We start from the raw sequence: 20590 nt of genomic DNA, 5'->3' as shown, positions 1-20590 counted from the left end.
CGCTGTGTAAAACATATGCTAGATAAGTTGGCAGTTCATTCCACTGTGGCGACCCCTGATGAATAAAAGGATGAAACCGAAGGAAAATGAATGAATGAATATCTTAAAATCTTTAATAAACAATCTGATCCTGCGATGTGACTATTGCAGATACACACATTGCGATATCGATGCTCAAATGATTTATTGTTCAGCCCTAATATCAACTATTCAAATAGCGAAGAGATCAGTGCAAAGAAATAAAAGCGACACAAGACCTGATTCTGTCCCAGGTTACAACAATTTATTAGTATTCATTGATTTTTGTACATCACTGTAACATTATATTCCGGTGAAGTAGATGAAGGATTTGTTTGCACTTCTCATCTACGACTCTGAAAGGATGCGCGCGCTCCTCTCGCTGTGTGCACAGTCAATCTAGCCACCGAAAAAAATGGAAAGACCAGACCGAAAAACTAAAAACAACAATAATAAAAATAAAAATGCTGGGACAGGACACGTGAGAAGAGACTGTCCTGCTGGAGTCCGTCACATTCGACCCTGTGCTCGACCGCTGAGATCTTTTCCTCTCCACAGTAGCAGCAAGCTCTTTATAAACGAGTCATTTACTCTATTATCTAAAAGACAGATATAAACAAAAATATATACTGTACTGCTACTGCTAATGAGAACCTGGCTTGAAACTAGATTAATAAAGTGCGAGAAGCAACCCACCAATCCACACACTGTATATTGGTTTATATATTTATATATATATAGGAACAAATCTACTATTTTAACATTAATTTACAGGGTAATATACATTATTTTAGTAACAGCTGAGATATCAGCACAAAAAAAGATCACTGTCACACTTAACAGCAATATATATATCATTATATATATATTTGTGTATTATATATATGAATTTATATATATAATCATATACATAAATATAGAATTGTCATTATATTCATGAAAACAAACAATTAAACCACGTCTCTGATACCCAGAAAAGCAGTTCATCCGTCAAGACTTAAAAGTCTCTCGGAAAGAGATACGGGGAAAACAAACAAACAAAAAAAAAATAAAGTGCCCCGTTTGGATTATTTGAGGTCACAGGACAGGAATTTGCATATTCCACAAATCTATTGCGACACATTTCTGCCTACGAACAGTAAAAGTGGCCCCGTCCCAAGCGGAGGGGGGTCAATGTTAGCCACACGCACACGTAAAACCCACTGAACAGAACATTACGACTATGGGGTTTCCGATTATGTGCTTCGACATGGTGTGTGTGTGTGCTATGATAGTGGACGACAGAAAGACTACGAATTTCACGACACTTGAATATTCTGCCTCGAAAGAAACCACCGATATCTTCTCGTAGAAGACCGACCCCCTAAAAATGCATATTCTTCCTCTGAGAGCAAAGGGAATGTGTTTCCAGCCGTTTGCTTTTCTTTTATCCGTTGTATTTTTTCGCCCCCCCTCCCCCATTGCAGTAGTGATGTCCTATCGGCTAACGCCAGCTCTTCAACAGACTCCTGGCGCTTCGGCGCAGGTGAAAACTGGACATTGGCAGTTCACGGGCAGCCCAAACCCGTGCTGATTGTTTAAAAAAGTGCTCACGCCGGGGTCTCTCGTCACATCCTCCCGTTCCGTTATTGACGCTGCACACGGCTTGAACAAAACACACACATACTAAACAGCACGAAGAAGAGCTCTGTATTAAATGCAGGAGTAACATACGACAAGCGCGGTAACAGTAGCGTCCGTTTCGGGGCTTCCTGGGAGCCGCGGTAAGGTTTGGGATCTGCCCGACGTCCAGTTCCTCTTTCCAACTAACAACCAAAAAGGTACCTTCTCCTTATGAGCTGCTACTCGAACGACCAGATCTCGATATCCTGCACGAAGAAATCCTCCTTCATGGAAAGCATGGGATTCCCGAAGGTCTTGCAGGAGTGATTCCTGCCATGGTAAAGATCCCCGTCCAGCCAAAGGCCGAATTCGCCACTGAAAGAGAGAAAAACAAGCTCAAATGAAGCCTTCGTCCTTTTGAGAGTGCGTAAATGTCACATGCTTTGATTTTCCTGGCAAAAACGCTGAGGTCTTGAGTTTCTCTTCTCACACCGTCAATAAAAAAGTGATCAATACATGTAATTCTTACACACAGTCCCTTTAAATTGATCAAATTAAATGTACATTCTTTTTAATCAGAGGGCATATCATGGATGAAGCAGTGCAGCTAGCGCTCTGCAACTCTCACATGGTCGCCCACTGAAGCTAAGCAGGGCTGCGCCTGGTCAGTACCTGGATGGGAGATTACATGGAAAAAGCTAGGTTGCTGCCAGAAGTGGTGTTAGTGAGACCAGCAGGGGGCGCTCAACCTGCAGCCTGTGTGGGTCCTACTGCCCCAGTACAGTGAAGGGGACTTCAGAGCGCCATCTTTCGAATGAGACGTTAAACCGGGGTCCTGACCCTCTGTCGTCCTTAAAAATCCCACTTGCCCACTGGCCTCTGTCCATCATGGCCTCCTAACCATCCCCCATATCATAACTGGCTTCATCACTCTGTCTCCTCTCCACCGGTGTGTGGTCTGGCGCAATATGGCTGCCATCGCATCATCCAGGTGGATGCTGCACACTGGTGGTGGATAAGGAGATTCCCCCATTGTCTAAAGCGCTTTGAGTGTCTAGAAAAGCGCTATATAAATGTAAGGAATTATAATAATAATAATAATAATAATAATACATGTTTTTTGGGATAAGAGTAATGGTGCTGAAAATTCAGCTTTATGGTCTTAAAGGAATAATTCACTCCAAAATCAAAATCATGTAAATTACGATGTATATAACTTTTTTTCAGTGAGACAAACACAGTCAGAATAGTTTTACATTTTATCCTGGCTCTTTCATGCTGTGTAAGGGTTTTGTTTTGGTAGGGGACAAAAGCTCATACATCCATCATAAAATGAATCCATATGAACCTTATTTAATAGTTTATTTATCTATTTATTATTATTTATTTATATAATAATTTTTTTTTTATTTATATTTTTATTTATTGGTTTCCTTATTTGGTTATTTATTTATTTTCACTTATTTATATACATTTTTTATTACATTTATTTATTTATTTATATTTTTAGGTTTACTTATTGGTTTATTTATTTATTTTCATTCATTTACATAATTTTTTTATTTTTATTTATTTATATTTTGTTTATTTTTTATTTATATAATTTTTTATTAAATTTATTTAAAAATATTTTTATTTATTGGTTTACTTATTTAGTTATTTATTTTCACTTTATATATATTTTTTTATTTAAATTTTTTATTTATTTATATTTTTATTTATTGGTTTATTTATTAGTTTATTTATTTTCATTTATTTATAATATTTATAATTTTTTTATATTTTTATTTATTGGTTTATGAATTAGTTTATTTTATTTCATTTATTTGCATACATTTTTATTTTAACTTATTTATATTTTTATTTATTAGTTTATTTATTTTCATTTATTTATAATATTTATTATTTATTTATATTTTTATTTATTGGTTTATTTATTAGTTTGTTTATTTATTTTCATTTATTTATATATTTTTTATATTTGTATTTAGTGGTTTATTTATTAGTTTATTTATTTTCAGTTATTTATATTATTTTTACATTTTTTATTCTTAATTTATTTATATTTTTATTTATTGGTTTATTTATTCGTTTATTTATTTACATTTATTTATGTATTTATATTTACTTTTTATTTTTGTGTTTTTATTTATTTTTGATTGTCTACAGAACAAACCACTGTTGTCCGATAACTTGCCTAATAAACATACATTTTCTTGTCTTAAATAAAGTCTTAAAATTGCACTAAATACTATAATAAGCTCAACACTAGTATCTTAAATAACCAGTAAAATGTTACGCACTGTCATCACGGCAAATACAAAAGAAATTATTTATTAGAAATTACCTATTAAAACTATTTTCCTTAAAAACATGTTTGAAATGTATCTCTAATTTAATACTGTTAGTAAATAAGTCTTCAGCTGTACATATTAACCTAAAACTGTCATGTGGTTGTATACATCCACACACTTACTAATCAATGTAAAAAGTCTTGTTTTGTACGCTAACCATATTTTTCCAGACCAATAGTTTGCATTTTGTGCTGTTTGTTTGTATTTATTTATTTACTTACTAAATTTATTCATTAATTTAATTAATTTATAATTTTTATATTCATATTTATTTATATATTATTTTTTCATTGCCAAGAGAAAAATAATAAACATAATAATCATCATCACATATGAACCGAAAATTACTAATCAGTGTAAAAAGTCTAAGAGACGTCTATTCCCAAAACTTCAGCTATGAATGCGTCTTATGTCAAGTCAGAGGAGGTGGTTCAAAACACACATTAGGCAGCCTACACTAATGTAGCAGCCGGAAGTCTTTTCTTTTTAATAAGGCTTTTAACCTTTTTTTAGGACAGTATAGTGGAGACAGGAAAGCATGGGGAGCAGAGAGAGAGAGAAGAAAGATCGGCAAAGGACCTCGGGCTGGGAATTGAACTTGGGTCACTGTGAGCACATTTACCACTAGGCTATTAGTGCCGACAGTAATATAAGATTTAATTTATAAAAATGTGAAATATTTTTCTGACAGCATATGGGTTAGTATTATGATGGATTTAAGTGCCTTTGGTAGCAAAAATAAATAAAGCACCCTACCCAACACCATTATACAGCATGGAAGAGCCATCTGAAAGAAGAGAGTCATATACACAGAGCATGGCATGAGGGTGACTAAATAATTGGCTATTTTTCATTTTAGTGTGAACTATTACTTTAAGAATAATTAATATTTTCAAATTAAATATTTTGGTGAAAATAAGACAACATTAAACATTACCAACCCCAAACTTTTAAACAGTATTGTGAGAATCGATGCTAATCTCAAAAGTCTCTAAAGGGAGCTTTACGATTAGGATTAGGTTACGACATTAGATTAGAACAAACTGTGATCTACTACTTCCAGTTTCACTTCAAATCAGCTACTGTCATCGAGAACGGTTTAAGAAGAATGCTGCTGAGCAGGTCACAGACATCTGTAGTAGATCTTTATAACACTGAGATTGGGAGAAAAGACGAAAACTTGCATGTTTAGCTTGTGCATCGACATATTTTACATACACAATTGGAAATCAGCATGCAAAATATAATGCAACAGTTCTATGGCCTTTTTTACTGACCTTCCTCCACCGAAAGCTAAAGAGTCCATGTCTCCTTTAATAAAGAACAGATTATCACCAGTCCATTTATATGCCTGCCAGCGAGAGAAACAGCATTTTAGAACAAGCAAACTCAGTTTATTCAGTGCCATTTAAATCCTGAACGCTTTTAATTATGAAAATGCCAAATGACAGACACCATAAGAATCGATTTCAAACTGACAGCGTGTAACAAAACACAAACCTCAAACTCTGGATAAAAGGTGAAGAGGAAAGTCTCTCCAGTGCCATAAAAACCCTCGCTGACTTTGAAGGGTTCTGATGCCAAAGCCCCAAATATCTACAAGAGCACAGAGACAGGTTCTGTCAGTGAGAAAACACTTTATAATTGATACTTTCTATGAGATCCTATTCAACTGTGCAAATCTGCAAATCTTATACATTAGTTGAGTTATTAGATACATTACATTATTAGGTACATTAGATCAGGGGTTCCCAAACTTTTCAACTCGCGACCCCCTCATTCCTCGGAGAAGGTTATAAATATACAAATGTTGCACATACAACAATAGGCCTATATAAACACAAGAATATTGACAACACAAAAAACAGTCATAGGCTATAGTTTATATAGTCATTTATTAATTTGTTTAATTTAATATTAATCTCACCTAATGAGACTGGTGGGCATTATGTTTTCAGCACTAGTCTATTACTGGTTTAATGTTGGAGACCACTAATCAGAGATCATCCTCAATATTCAGTTGTGGCCTGTATTTGTTTTTAATGTATTTGATTGCTATAAAGGTATCAGAAAGCTTAACATGGTACTATAAAGTCAATCTGCTGCAGTTGATGCTACTGCTGTGTTGTTAATCTAACGTAAACACACAATCCTATCAAAAAAATGAAAAGGCTGATGGCTTTTTATTTACATGTTGTTTCCTTTTTTATGTAACAATTAACTACTATTTTATCTTCTGTTTGTTATGGATACAACATGGTAATTCAAAAAAATTAATACAATTTATTTGACTTTTGGAAATCAGCAAGTGACCCTCACTTTGGGAACCCCAGCATAAGATCAGTACCAAAGCTAAAACTCATTTAATTTAAGATGGTGTAGACATGAGTACACTACAATGATCATGCTATGAGAAAATATTAAAGGGATAGCTCAAATTTACTCACTGTTTACTCTTCCTAAATTAGTTCTGAACCTTTATAGGTTTCTTTTTTCTGTTGAACACCAAAGAAGATATTTTGAAAAATGTTAGAAACTCTTAATGTTTCGTGCCTGGGGTGTTGCTTGGTTGTTCCCTCCTCCTCTTTCTGTTTTTATTAGCTGTCTGCTATACTTCTAAAATCTAGGTGTTCCGATTGGCTCGCGGAGTTATTATGAGTGGACCAATGAGAAGAGGATGGGGGACATTAAAGTGCTCAACTCGGACCAGACTGGGGGAATCCTTCGTCTCTTGTCACTGCTCTGTCTTTCTGTGCGACACTTGTGTGTATGACCTGTTCTCTGATTTGCTTCAGTATTTGGAGTTGTACATCTATTCTGAACGTCCAAATTAAAACTGCTTAAATCTACTAAAAGGGAAGTGAAATTAAAGTACATCACGTGACTTACATATTACACTGATAATCACGTAGATGATTCTCTGTTAATCCATTAGGTTACAAGCGGGTGTTACCCTCTGTATGTTTTCTCTAGCGAGCGTAGTTTTAGTGAGGTTCAATTAGCTTATTTTGCATTTATTGTACACATTTGTAACTATACTTTGAGTGACAAAATATTCTTATTTATATTTTTTATACTTTTCATTGTAAATAAAGCAAGCCACGTCTGTTGTCTGTGTCGATTCATAGCAGCTAACGTCTCAGGGGAATTTTAAAGATATTGGGTTGTCATAATTATGTTTAGCCCTTACTAGGCGTAACAGTTAACCATTGACTTCCATAACCATTGAAGTCAATGGTTACAGGTTTCCAACATTTTTCAAAACATTTTCTTTCGTGTTCAACAGAAGAAAGAAACTCAAATAGGTTTGGAACAAGTGAAGGTGTGAGTAAATGATGACAGAATTTTCAGTTTTAGAAGAATACAAAGTATAAACTACTCCTGTCTTGTCGTCGATCCCAGCTGTAAGAGCAACAAATAATAACTTGACTTCTAGTTGATCATTTGGAAAAGTGGCAGAAGGTAGATTTTTCCAATGAATCATCTGTTGAACTGCATCTCAATCATCACAAATACTGCAGAAGACCTATTGGAACCAAGTTTGGTGAAGGAACAATCATGGTTTGGGGTTACATTCAGTATGGGGGCGTGTGAGAGCTCTGCAGAGTGGATGGCAACATCAACATCCAGAGGTCTCAAGACATTTGTGTTGCCCATTACATAAACCACAGGAGAGGGCACATTCTTCAGCAGGATAGCGCTTCTTCTCTTACTTCAGCCTCAACATCAAAGTTCCTGCAAGCAAAGAAGGTCAAGGTGCTCCAGGATTGGCCAGCCCAGTCACCAGATATGAACAGTATTGAGCATGTCTGGGGTAAGATAAAGGAAGAGGCATTGAAGATGAATCCAAATAATCTTGATGAACTCTGGGAGTCCTGCAAGAACGCTTTCTTTGCCATTTCAGATGACTTTATTAATAAGTTATTTGAGTCACTGCAGAGATGTATGGATGCAGTCCTTCAAGCTTATGAGAATCATACACAATATTCATTCTTTTTCCACTGCACTATGACTTTATATTCTATACTGTTCATTATTTCTGTTAAGTAACAAGACTTTTGTCTGAGCAAAGTCAGTCCTTACTGTCCTAATTAAATAATTAAAAATCAAGGCATTATCATATTTTATTTTGGTAAAATAAGCGTAATCTAGAGGTCTTTACCTTTCATATAAGCCACTTCTGATACCAAATGATCAACTAGAAGTCAAGTTATTAATTGTTGTTTCTAAAACTTGAATAGGCGACAAGACTTTTGTCAGGTAGTGTATTGTCCATTTCCAGTGAGAAATAAATATTTAAAAGGGATGTATTCACTTATGCTGGACACCGTAGAGAAACCATTAGACAAAGCCTCTACTTAGTTCCTGGTCAGACAACAAGCAAGAGTCAATGATGCTGGTGTTAAAAATCTGCTTTTAAAAATGGTGTCACTTTAAGAGATAAACAGAAAGTCTGACCTGTCCATCACTGTCTTTGATGACCAGCAGCATTGGAGAGTCCTGGTCCTGCATCGCTCTGTACAGAGTCTTAATGCTCATACCATGTTTAGATGTGCTGAAAGCCAGATTCCAGGGGTAACCGATGGTTCTGGGTGGAAGATGTTTTGCCAACTGAGTGGGGGGAAAAGGAGAATAAATTAGGGATGATCCATGCTAGGCCAGCACAATATATCATTTCAGCATCGATAACGCAATGGTCACATAGCAGGATCTGCAATGTTAAATTAGGTTTATGGTAAAACATACATACTTTGTGAAGTCATTGCAAAGTTTGACCATAAAGTTACTAAAATGTTAATCATTTGTGTGTGTTCTCTTAAGGAATGCAACTGTGAGAGCATTTCAAGCCAGATTAAAACATTCAGGCACAATAAATGATTAATTCAGGCACATTTTATTAATTATAAAATGTTCGAAAGATGCATCGAAGACTGTATAGTGTTATTTGACATTTGATTATTCCATTTTTTTGCCTGAATACTGCTAGACTCCCAGAAAACCATTCAATATTGTTTAATTTAAATGTATGTTTGCTCCGTTGTGTTTATCAATGCTTGTGATTGGTTTATTATATTGTATGTAGATGCATTCCTCTACAAAATCAACTCAATCCATCTAAAATGATAGGATCTTTCTAAATAGATTTATTTCATCTGGTAATGGTTTACTGTAAATTGGTGATACTGTACAATACGGTTCCATTTGTAAACATTAGCCAACTACATTATGTAAAATACTTCTAATGCATTCTTAAACGGATAGTTCACCCCAATTTTTTTTTTACATTTTTGTCAGCATTTAATCCTCCACTTGTTTCAAACCTGTCTGAAGGATGTTAAAAAACAGCCATTGACTTTCATATGATTTGTTTTGGTTCCAACACTCTCCAGGAAAAACTTTGTTTGTGTTCAACAGAAGAAAGAAAATTCATAAACCTTTGAAATCACTTGAGTGAGTAAATGAGGGAATGTAAAATTTTGGGTGAACTATCCTTTTAATTTAAATTTTAAATGCAACTTTGTAAAAACAACACAAAATTACAAAAGTAAATACATAAACCTCTACAATAAGCACAAATGCCACAATAAATACATTTCAAAATAACACTGTTGGAAAAACAAAATTATCAACAAAATTATGCTTTTTTGTATTTGACAGAATTGTTAGTTATTGTGTCAGCATTTAATCCTCCACTTGTTTCAAGCCCTTCTGAACATACTGAAGGATGTTGAAAAAACAGCCATTGACTTTAGTGTGTATATATATATATATATATATATATATATATATATATATATATATATATATATATATATATATATATATATATATATATATATATATATATATATTTTTTTTTTTTTTTTTTTTTTTTTTTCCAACACTCTCCAGAAAAACTTGGTTTGTGTTCAAATTCATAAACATTTGAAATCCCTTAAGTGAATAAATGGTGAGGAAATCTACAATTTCACGATACAATCCCCTTTTCATTTCAATTTTACATTATAATTAAAAAAAAAAAAAAAATACAATAGTAATAAATACATAAAATTTTACAATAATACAAATGCCATAATAACTAAATACTGCTGCAGAAAACATAAATTATCAACAAAATTATCCTTTTTTTAAATGACAGAATTGTTAGTTATTGTATCAGCAGGTCATCGAAACTCAAAAATATGGAAAGACTGCATTTATTAAAAATAAATATAGAGTTTAAATACTTCAAAAACAGAGGCATTAACAAATTATTGCAACAAACATACACAATATTAAAGATTTATACCTTTTCTGTAGCAAAGCTGTTATTTATTTGATCCTAAGTCATGACCTAGTTGAGTTTCTGTGCATCTAAATGTTTATTTTATAACTCATTTCAGCTGTGATCTGCAAATAAAAATTGCAGTTCACATGAACCGACAGCTGCAACCTTTTTCGTAGTGCGACACAATTCATGGAGAAACAGAATATTAAATGAGAAAACAGTGGGCGTGTCTTGTTTTTTTCTACTGCGAGCTGATTGGATGCAGTAAAGTAGGCATTTCATTCAAAAAGATTACAAAAAGTTATTACAACCTAACAGACACCTCCTCCTCACCATTTCTGTTTGTTGTCAAAACGGACAGCTGCAGGGACGTGGTTAAGTATGTTAGCCACGCCCCATACCTCAGACAGACATAACCTGAGAATTTAACTGAAAAATGAATGAATAAATGAATAAGTGCATTTTCAGATTCTAATTTTAGATTACAAGGGCAAACTATTTTTATTTCTCATTGACATGCACAGATGAATTAATGACCACAGAACTGGCAATGTGAGCTAACAAAATCAATATCGTTAGTTTTGACTTCATCTGTACTTAAAAAAAAATATATATATATATAATGAAAAACAGGAGAACATGACTGGCGAGCATGAAAGGATGGTGAACGAATAAAAGAAGTGTGCAGGTTCAGAGCAGTACAAAGGGCGACACATTAAGAGCCCAATTACAGAAGCACTGACCTTTTCACACCAGCAGACATAGACAGCCAAACAGCACATATACAGTATATATACAATGTTCAGCGCTGTCTGTGTCCTCCAGCGGCTTTCCCTGAGCATTGAATTACTCTGCACAATGACACAATTTTATTTGATTTAGCAACAAAACGGGCCTGTGTCTGAGTAAAGGGCAGTGCGAGAGGCCACCCTAGGTGATCCATTGACAGAGAGCTGATGTTCAGCCGCAGGACACAATGACTTAAACAGCTGCACAACAAAACACATTGCGAATGGCACGAGGAGATCAGATCTGAAGATCGGGCAGTCATTAGGCATGGGACGATAACCATATTAAAGTTTGCCATGGTTTGGAAAGGGTTAGAGATGCAAAATATATAATTTTGGCATTGATATCGCAATGTGTGCATCTGGAATAGACACATCACAGGATCTGCAATGTCCAGTCAGGATTAGTAGACTTTCAGGCACAACAGTTTAGAACATGATTTGTGAAGTTAGATCTATAATAGAGTGGACCTTTATTATTTCCATGTGTTTTTAAGGCCTGTTTGAGTATTTCAAGCAAGTTTCAAGCATCCGGGCACAAGAAATTGTTCTCTTTGCAGCTTTGATCAAATTAATTTGATTGAATTATTTAAATGATGAAGACTGTATGGTGCTATTTTACTATTGATTATTACTTTTCTGTACCCGAATACTATTTGACTAGCCTGAAAATCATAAAGCACCATTTCATTTTATGTTTCTGTTGTATTTATATATGCTTGTAATTTATTATATATTAATTTATGCTCTCCCCCTCAAAATCATTTCAATCAAGGGATTTTTTTTTCAAAATTATTCCCTCCGACAGCGAGCTTGAAGAGTCACATTAGCCATGTTTCCATTCAAAGATGCAAATTAGACTTGCAAAAAGCCACAGTTCTGCAGTTTATCTCTAACCCTGATTAAACAAACCTGATTAAACTAATTGAGCTCTTCGGGCTTTGAAACCTACAGGTAAGTGTGTTGAAGCAGGGTTGGAACTAAACTCCAGTTTTTTTCCCTCCTAAAACAAAGATTCATGTCATAAAGGGTTAATTATTTAGCCTGACATGTTTACTGTGATGAAATATTTTAATAAATGAAATATATTGTGCTCGATGGAGAAAAGGTTGTTTTTTACCAGACATTTAAAAGGAACATATTTTATAGCAGTGAATCGCAGTACCGTCAATCTGTGATATTTTTATCCAAGGTTATCATACCGTCAGAATCTTAAACTGGCCCATGCCTAGCAGTCATGTCTGAATATTATGGAGATAGATCCAAGCACTGCAGCATTTATTTATTATAGACAGTCAAAAAGGTCTTTGTGAATGAGAGGTGAAACACGTGTTCGCAGTAGTGGAGATATTTAAAAAAACAACTTTATGACTTAAATTTAAGTCTGTTTGAGATTTTTGCATTAACTCAAATTATTTATTCAGATTCACTGGTACAATAAAAATTAAAACTGAACTAAAAATGGAAATGAAATGAAACCTAAATATCAGTAATTTGACAATATATATTATTGTCTAAAATTCTAATAAGAACTGAAAAAATAATATAATACATTAAGCTTATTTGAAATATATTACGACCAAACACCAAAGTATTACTGGCATGGGCACCAATCATTTTGCAGATTAATAATTATTAACTTAGCTAAAATGTAACAATAAACAACATATTTATTTTTTAATAACTTTAATAATAATTTAATAATAATATAATTTATTTTTAGCAAAGTTGTCTAAAAATTCTAAACACACACAAATGCTCATGCACACACCAAATTAAGGGTGTTTTCACACCAGCCTTATTTAGTTTGGTTGAATCGCGCTAGAGTTCGTTTTCCCTCTTGGTGCGGTTTGTTTGGGCAGGTGTGAATTAGTGGTGTAGTCCTTGCTATACGCACGTATACTCAGTATGCCTACTTTTTTCCACAAGCTGTTTGGGTATTACGACTTCTGAGGATCATACTCTCGGTATACTCACTTGTTTTGGTGATTAGACTACCCTAATTTTTGTGTATTGAGTATTTGAGTTTTTCCGAAGATTACAACAAATCAGCTGAATGAAGTCTTGTTGAAACGTTCAAGTAAAATTATAAAACAGCATGGGCGTCACTTTAGCCCTCCATTCAGCCCCCTAACACCTTTGCGATTACCTGTACACTACTAAATGATCGCCTCAGTCCCCTTTAAATTTGATATAAAAATGGCGGTAGAATCACGCTCCTGAACTCGTTTTTTAGTTAGTCAGCAAACCACAGCTGTGCAGTGTGTGAAAAAAAAAAAATAAATAAATAAATAAATATATATATATATATATATATATATATATATATATATATATATATATATATATATATATATATATATATATATATATATATATATACATATATATATATAAATCAAATGAATCAAAGATACATTGACTTTCATCGTTTCTTTGCCTACTCTTAATATTTGGATTGGGTGGGTAATAGTACACCACCTATTTTTTTTAGGACTACACCACTGGTGTGAATGTAGCAATCGCACTCGAGTGTGCACCAAAAACAGACCAAAAAAATCGTACCGAAACCTCCTTGAAGAGGTTGTCTCGTTGCGCTTTCAAATGAATCCTGACGGGACACAAAAACATATGATTGGAAAAATCCTTAAAAAGGATTCAGTCAGTGTTTTCGTCTAAATCTAAATTTGTCATTTAAGTGAAAATATCTAAGGCTGGCCAGTTTATTTTATTCTTTTTATTTCGTTTATTATGGAAACACTGCATGTGCGTGAAGATGTTCTGTTTTAATATGTTTGCATGTTAAAATAAATCAGTATTTTAAAATGCAATGTCTAATGTCTCAGACACAAAATAGTCACGTCAATTAAAAAAAAATTTAAATAGTAATTTATTATTAATCTGACCAGTTAACGGTTAATATTCGATTAAGCGGCGGTTGTTGGCTAAAATTAATCGAAATGAGCATCCCTAATATAAACCTCATTCAGTTGTATGGCTTTAAAACACTATAGGACTATATTATAATTCTAATTCCTTGTTTAATAATTAATTTAAATGAACCAACCCAAGAGTCATCCGTTCATGAATTACACTGTACTTGTTGAAAACATCCACTGACAAAAACAATCTTGTGCCCTTGGCCATAAATGACGAGCGTGAATAAACGTCTGTTAACATGTCTTCCACTGTCCTCCGGTCGAGGATCAATAGCTGGTGAACAGTGGGAAGGATGCCTATTTTTGGAGCAGTGGATCGACTAAACACTGTAAGGCAGATTTCTTACCTTCTCAATCTGCTCGGCCTCCAGAAGGTCACTGGGTTCGTTCAGGTTGGGCTTGAAAGTCTCCGGCTCCAGGCTGGCGGTGATGGAGGTGCCATGTTTGGAGTTCACATCCTCCTTTGTGGTGATCTAAAAACAGTAAACGCCATTAGTGACAAACATCAAGTGAGATTCTGCATCATGCCACATAAACCTGAATCTGTAACACTATTAAAATTAATGGTTCTAAAAGGATGATTTTGCACTGATGCCATATTCAGTTCTTTAGGAAACCTTAAAGTGAACAGTTCTTAAAATAAACTTTTTTTCAGTCACATTTTAGTTATATGGTTAACGTATTTACTTAACATGAATTAAGAATAATCCTCACTTGTACAATGTCTGTAAATGTAGTCAATTTAAATGGAAATGTTTACTTGTGCATTATTAAAATCCAAACTTGTGCTTTGTTAACAGTAAAGTAAACTAACAATGAATGACTGTATTTTCAGACAAATGAACACTGTGATAAATCTATAGTTCATCGTTTGCTCATGTTAAATACATTAACATTTACTAATGGATGCTCAATGTATAAAAGTGTAACCCCATTGATGTTGAAGACAGAATTATATATTTTAAGTGAACATCTGCTCTGAAATGATCCCTTACCACTTGCAGCAATGATTTGGTATTTAAACATCTGTTGGAAAAGGTCTGATAGACTTAACACACAAACTCAACCTCAGTTTGGAGCTTCTATTTCCAGCTGAACTGACCTAAAGAGCATACTAACCTGAAACTTATCTGGCTAGGGAATATGGCATATTGTATTCATAAAAGATGTGCTGTGCATTATTTCCTAAAATAAGTGCTTCTCAACCAGTGGAAATCGTTAAATTTCCTATTCACCCAGTTATGTTAAAAAATAAGAAGAGTTTCTGTAGGTTTTATAAAGATTTATTTAATTTAATTTTACTCAAACATCAAATGTTCTTTAGACATAATGTGGACAGAATGATTTGCGTTACCAACACTTCACTCTCCATTGCTTTTTAATTCATTTTACAAAAAGAAAAGAAAACTTCCAAAACAGCTCTGCTGCCAAACGCTAGAATACAGAAATTATTTTTTATTTTATTATTATTTTAATATTTTATTATATTTATCTTTTTTCAGTATTGTTGTTTTGTTTTCCAGTGCAAATTTCTAAAGGTTGATAAAAGTAAAAATCTTGCTTGCTGTTAAATTGATCTAAAATTAAGTGAGTTTGCAAATCAAATTTCATATTCTCTCATTTTTTCATATTCATATCATAAGACCTCTTTTCATGATTTTGGATCTCAAGTCCATTATTCTTATGGGCTCCATTTTAACAATCTAAGCGTAAAGTCTAAAGTGCATGGCACAAAGCATTAAGGGCGTGTCCGAATCCTCTTTTGCTATTTTAAGGATGGAAAAATACGGTTTGTGCCCTGGCTCGTGGTATAGCAAGGTTGTGCTTATTCTCTTAATGAGTTATGGGTGTGTTTTAAGCGTAACGTGCATTAAACCAATCAGTTCACTAGCGAGAAAACAGTTAAACAGATCATCTGCAGCGCGAGGACGAAGAATGAGCCTCCTCCATTCCTTTGGAAACACGCATTAGCCTACATATTTCACTTAGTTTGTTAGGCGCAAAGATTTGTTTCAAAACTATTTCTAAATTCAGTTCTAATTTCCAGCAAATGAATAAATGAACAATAATAACCAAGTGTGGCCAAAAAACTGAGTTATATCCATGCCCCATATGGTGATGCATACGTCTCCAAAACCCCCCAGGTGGACAAATCTAAACTTGTTTTTATTAAAACAAATATAAATATACACATAATAAATAACACTGCTAAAAATAATTACATTCTACAAATGCAGATTGTCATGAATAAACTGAAAAAGCCCCCCAACATGAAGGCATGGAGGCAGTGGTTTTTATATGCATGTAGAAAATAATAATTTTTTAAACATTTTAATCCTTTATTTTTTTCATATGTAAAGATATTTATGTATTGCTGTAAGCCCTGTGTGTATTAAACAATGTGTAAGCTTTTGGACTATAGGTGCATAACTTACACGCTCTGTGTTGGACTTTAGACCAGCTTTTAGTTGTTTTAGTTTCAGCCAATGACGTGGTCTATTTCAGTTCCCCAAAATAGTAACGCGCCAACAATCCACCTTAACACACCTCCTTTATAGACTGACACACCCATGATTCCATAAAGTGGCATGAATGGATTTGCCATTTAAACAACGTGGCGCAAAACGCCCCAAATGTTTTGTATATTATTCTGTTCACATTTCTTTTGCACAACACTTTTGAGTTGGAATACTGGTAATGTTTAGACAGATTTGGTGGTCTGGGTACGTTTAAGGGTGGGTTAAGGTGTAAGGTATAGGTAAACAATGTAATTATAAATGTAATCACAGAATTACTTATTGTATTATTAATTACTGGAGATAAATTTTTAAATAATAAGACCACAACATAAAGTGGGACTGATATTTGTATTGGAAAACAAAATTACTGAGAAGACAATCATTGTTTTGTATAAAGACAACATTTCATGACACTGATTTTTAAAGTCTTAATTTGTGGATCGGTGAATTGACTATAAAAAATAATTATAATAAGAATAGAGTTTTGAAACAGAAACTCTGACATCAATATATTTATGCAGTTAATTTATTAAGTTGAGACTTTTTGGTTTAACTACCAGAATTTACTGTGAGCAATGCCTTGAAGTTGCTTTGGATAAAAAAGGTCTGCAAAATGCATAAATATAATGCGAGGAGAGTTCACTTTCAGGGTTCAACACTAAGGATTTTTCTACTGGCGCGATTGGGCCCATGGTTAAGATTATTACTTGCCCAGCCAAAATTTTCATGGTCTTCACCAAAATAAAATAAGTTAATGACTATTTCTTAGTAACATTTTTAAAAATAGCTTGTGAATAAAAAACATCTGCGAATCGAGTATATATTAAAAAAATGTTAAAAAACGTATAATGAGCAAAACCAAAAAGAGCAAGTATAGAAAATGTGCAGGTATTTTTGGTGGCTGACTTGCCAAACTTACGGCAAACTGCAAAACATCCCTTTATTTTTTTCTGTTGTGTTGTTCCCACGTTATTGTCTGGTTCCAAGACATCAGAAAAAGATGTTTTCCTTTAGCCTCATAATTTGATGTTGCCGCGACTTTGCTGTCTCTTAGCTGTACTGGTTGTTACCAGGTTACAGAAAAAATAACATGCTCAAAATATCCAATCAGATAAGGGGAACTGAAAAGCAATCTGGTGTTTATGACATCACAGAGAAGGTAGCATTGAAAGGCTTAAAAGCACAAACTGATTCTCGATTCTAAGACTGTATTTGCACCGATTGAGAAATAGTCACAGGCTAATTATTTAGTGACAAGGCAGCACTTGCCTGATTGGGCCAGTGACGATCCGATCTACTGTCCCAACAGTCTCTCACACTGGTCCCGGGCCATCGGGCAATCCTTATTGTTGAGCCCTGTCTTTTAAAATCAATTCTGGTGCAGTGTTGGATCGGCACTTGAAATCTGGCCCCTGAAGCATAACCGGTTGAGAAGCACTTCTCTAAAGCCCATTACATCAGGACTAGTGGTGTTATTTTACAACGAAGTGCCACAGACAGTTAACATTCCCTCTAGTGGCCTGAACACACTCAGGTTACACCACCCGTGCTTCAGTTACATCAATTGTTTACAACAAATAGCCCAGCAGCAGTCAGTGCAGGTCTTGACCCAAACACCTGAACCTCAGAACCTTCTAGACATGGAAATACAACCCATTTCCCAAGCATGGCATCCAGAAAATTCCTCATTTCATTTAGTTTCTGCTTTGTAAGTGCTTAGAATTTCCATTAATTAAATGCAGCAGATCATGAAGTGGCTAATTTATGCATACAAAATAACTAAATCTTAATCCTTTAAGGACAACTAGGAGTTTATTTTGCACAGAAAAGCACAGTAGTACTTCTAGAAAACTTCAAAAACACATCAAGGACTTTGCTAGGAAATTCTGGAATTTTCTGCACAAACATTATTGTGTCAAGCACCAAGTTGCCGTCCACAGAAATCTACAAAACCTAGTTGTACATCTGCAGGTTTCTACAGATTTTTGTGCACCTGGAGGCGTTTGCATAGGGAGCGCAGATCTTCACTGTTTAACGCATCGATCCGGCGGTGATACTCAGTCCACGACACTACCTGCTCCGGAGAAAAGGGACACAACCACACCGCTGAGCAGGTCGACAGGATGAGGCCAACAAATATGGACAAGAATGTGCACTTTGGGACTGTTTTAAGACAAGAAGTTAGCTGCTAAAGATTACAAACTGGGGTCAGGATGGATCGTTTTTATGGGATATGGAAGAGATGAGTGCAAGATTGAAAATCTAGATCATATACGTCAAACTACAGCACAGATGTGAGCAGACGATACAGCCACAGCCAGTGTTTTGCATGATTGTGAGAATTGCTTTGCATGAAGGTCTGAAAAACCATATTCAAAATAACTCAGAAATAATACAACATATTATGTCCACTGCAAATATGAAATATTCCATCATTATTAACTCATCCTTATGCTCAAAATTATAAAAATGAAGCATAGTAGAGAAAGCTCTGTAAAAGGCCTGTGTAAAAGACCTGTGTAAAAGGCCTGCCACCACAGCTGGAAAAAATCCTAGAGGAAACACTGTCTTATGATATATTTCCAATATCGTGCAGCTTTATTAGCTATGCTTTTTAAATGATTTACTTAATTATATTAAAAAGGTAAAATAATTTTATTTTAGATCAAATGAATTGTAATTGGGTGTAAACATTTAGTCTTTAAAACACTATGAATGAGCGAAAACCCCAGCAGATATTCTGACTCTGATTGGCTGTTGTCATTTTCTTCTCTTGTCTTGATTCCGGCCATTAGTGTTTATTTTCAGCTCCGAGTTCACCTTTGGGCCGCTTCAGCCAATAGCAGAACTACTATGTAGGAGGGGATAGAGATGGTAAGGTTGCATCTGATTTATGGCTGGGCCGATAAACAATCAAAACGCAATAAAAATTATGTCAATAACAATGATATGCTCTGGACTTTTTTACTCTATATTGATCTAAGAACCAATCAAACAGCAGAAATGTGCAACAATGGGAATCTAAAAGTGTGTTGACATTAGAGATGTACTGAATTTTCTACCACCGAAAATGTATCACTGTCATTGTTGGGGTACTCTTTTAAATCTGGAAGCATTAACTTATATTGAAATATATATATCGTTCTCGTTCAATATGGAAAATAATTATAGAGATTGCATTTTTGCCATCTCGCCCAGCCCCAATCTGATTGGTCAAATTCAGATAAATAACCAATGTATAAATTACTATTATTGCGATAACGATACATTTGCGATATATTGTGCAGCCCTACCAATAAGCAAGAAATACCTTTAGTTTATTCTTGTGTGAATGTCAATCCCGATCTGTCACACATTTTATAACAGCTTGTAGGTTGCCACACCTATTAAGCATGTTACTCATATGACAGCACATTTACCATATCAGCTACTGTGCTGACTCATGGAAAGAGCCTTTCACCAGAAGATGAACTCTTGTTATTATTTATACATGCTGAGCTTTCTACCAAACCTGTACGTCTATCTTCAGAGTGAAGGTTAAAGGGATAGCTGATCTAAAAGATGAATGGAAAAATATAAAATTCTTCTATTAACTTACAAAGCTCTTCACAACCTGGCACCCGATTAGCCCTCTGATCTTCTTCATTTGTACACTCCTCTGCACTCACTGAGATCTTCTACGGCTGAACTGCTATCAGTTCCAAATTTTAAGATGAAGTAATTTAGTGGCAGGGCTTTTAGCTGCATAGAAGTTATGGAATTCCCTGCCTTGAGATATTCGTCAGGTGGACTCTATTTGCAATTTTAAATCCCAGGTAAAAACTTTTTTGTTCAGGATTGCTTTTAATGATTTTCTGGTTTAATATTATGTTTATTGTTCACTTGTCTTGTATTTTATAATGTGTCTGTGACATACTGTAAGGTGTCCTTAAGTGCTTTGAAAGGTGCCTATAAATAAAAGGTATTATTATTATTATTAAAATAGTTGGAATTTAAAGATTGCCTATAATTGTGCACAACAATTAAGAAGATTTTTAGATGAAATTGTGGTCTTTAGCAATTCATTAAATGCATATAAATGGCAACTGCCACTTTGAGAGTC

The 20590-nt window shown here is 34.4% G+C and overlaps 1 protein-coding gene across 5 annotated transcripts in view; it reads right to left on the bottom strand.

The window, feature by feature from the left end:
* Window positions 1-261: 261 nt before the first annotated feature.
* oxr1a (oxidation resistance 1a) overlaps window positions 262-20590 on the bottom strand; it is a 305739-nt gene continuing 285410 nt past the window's right edge. For 4 of the 5 annotated variants that reach the window (XM_056474694.1, XM_056474693.1, XM_056474696.1 and 1 more), the window contains 6 exons: window positions 18482-18562; window positions 14317-14442; window positions 8433-8585; window positions 5475-5570; window positions 5252-5325; window positions 262-1995 (listed from right to left, as the gene is read on the bottom strand). In XM_056474694.1, the coding sequence (XP_056330669.1) occupies window positions 1860-1995; window positions 5252-5325; window positions 5475-5570; window positions 8433-8585; window positions 14317-14442; window positions 18482-18562 (666 nt within the window). In that variant the 3' untranslated portion in view covers window positions 262-1859. The remainder of the gene's footprint in view (window positions 1996-5251; window positions 5326-5474; window positions 5571-8432; window positions 8586-14316; window positions 14443-18481; window positions 18563-20590) is intronic. The other variant, XM_056474695.1, reaches the window with a different exon arrangement.

The sequence above is a fragment of the Danio aesculapii genome, chromosome 16 (assembly GCF_903798145.1).
Source record: "Danio aesculapii chromosome 16, fDanAes4.1, whole genome shotgun sequence".
Classification (NCBI taxonomy): Eukaryota; Metazoa; Chordata; class Actinopteri; order Cypriniformes; family Danionidae; genus Danio; species Danio aesculapii.
The sequence above is the reverse complement of the archived record's forward strand: the minus strand, read 5'-3'. Positions and strand labels throughout refer to the sequence as shown.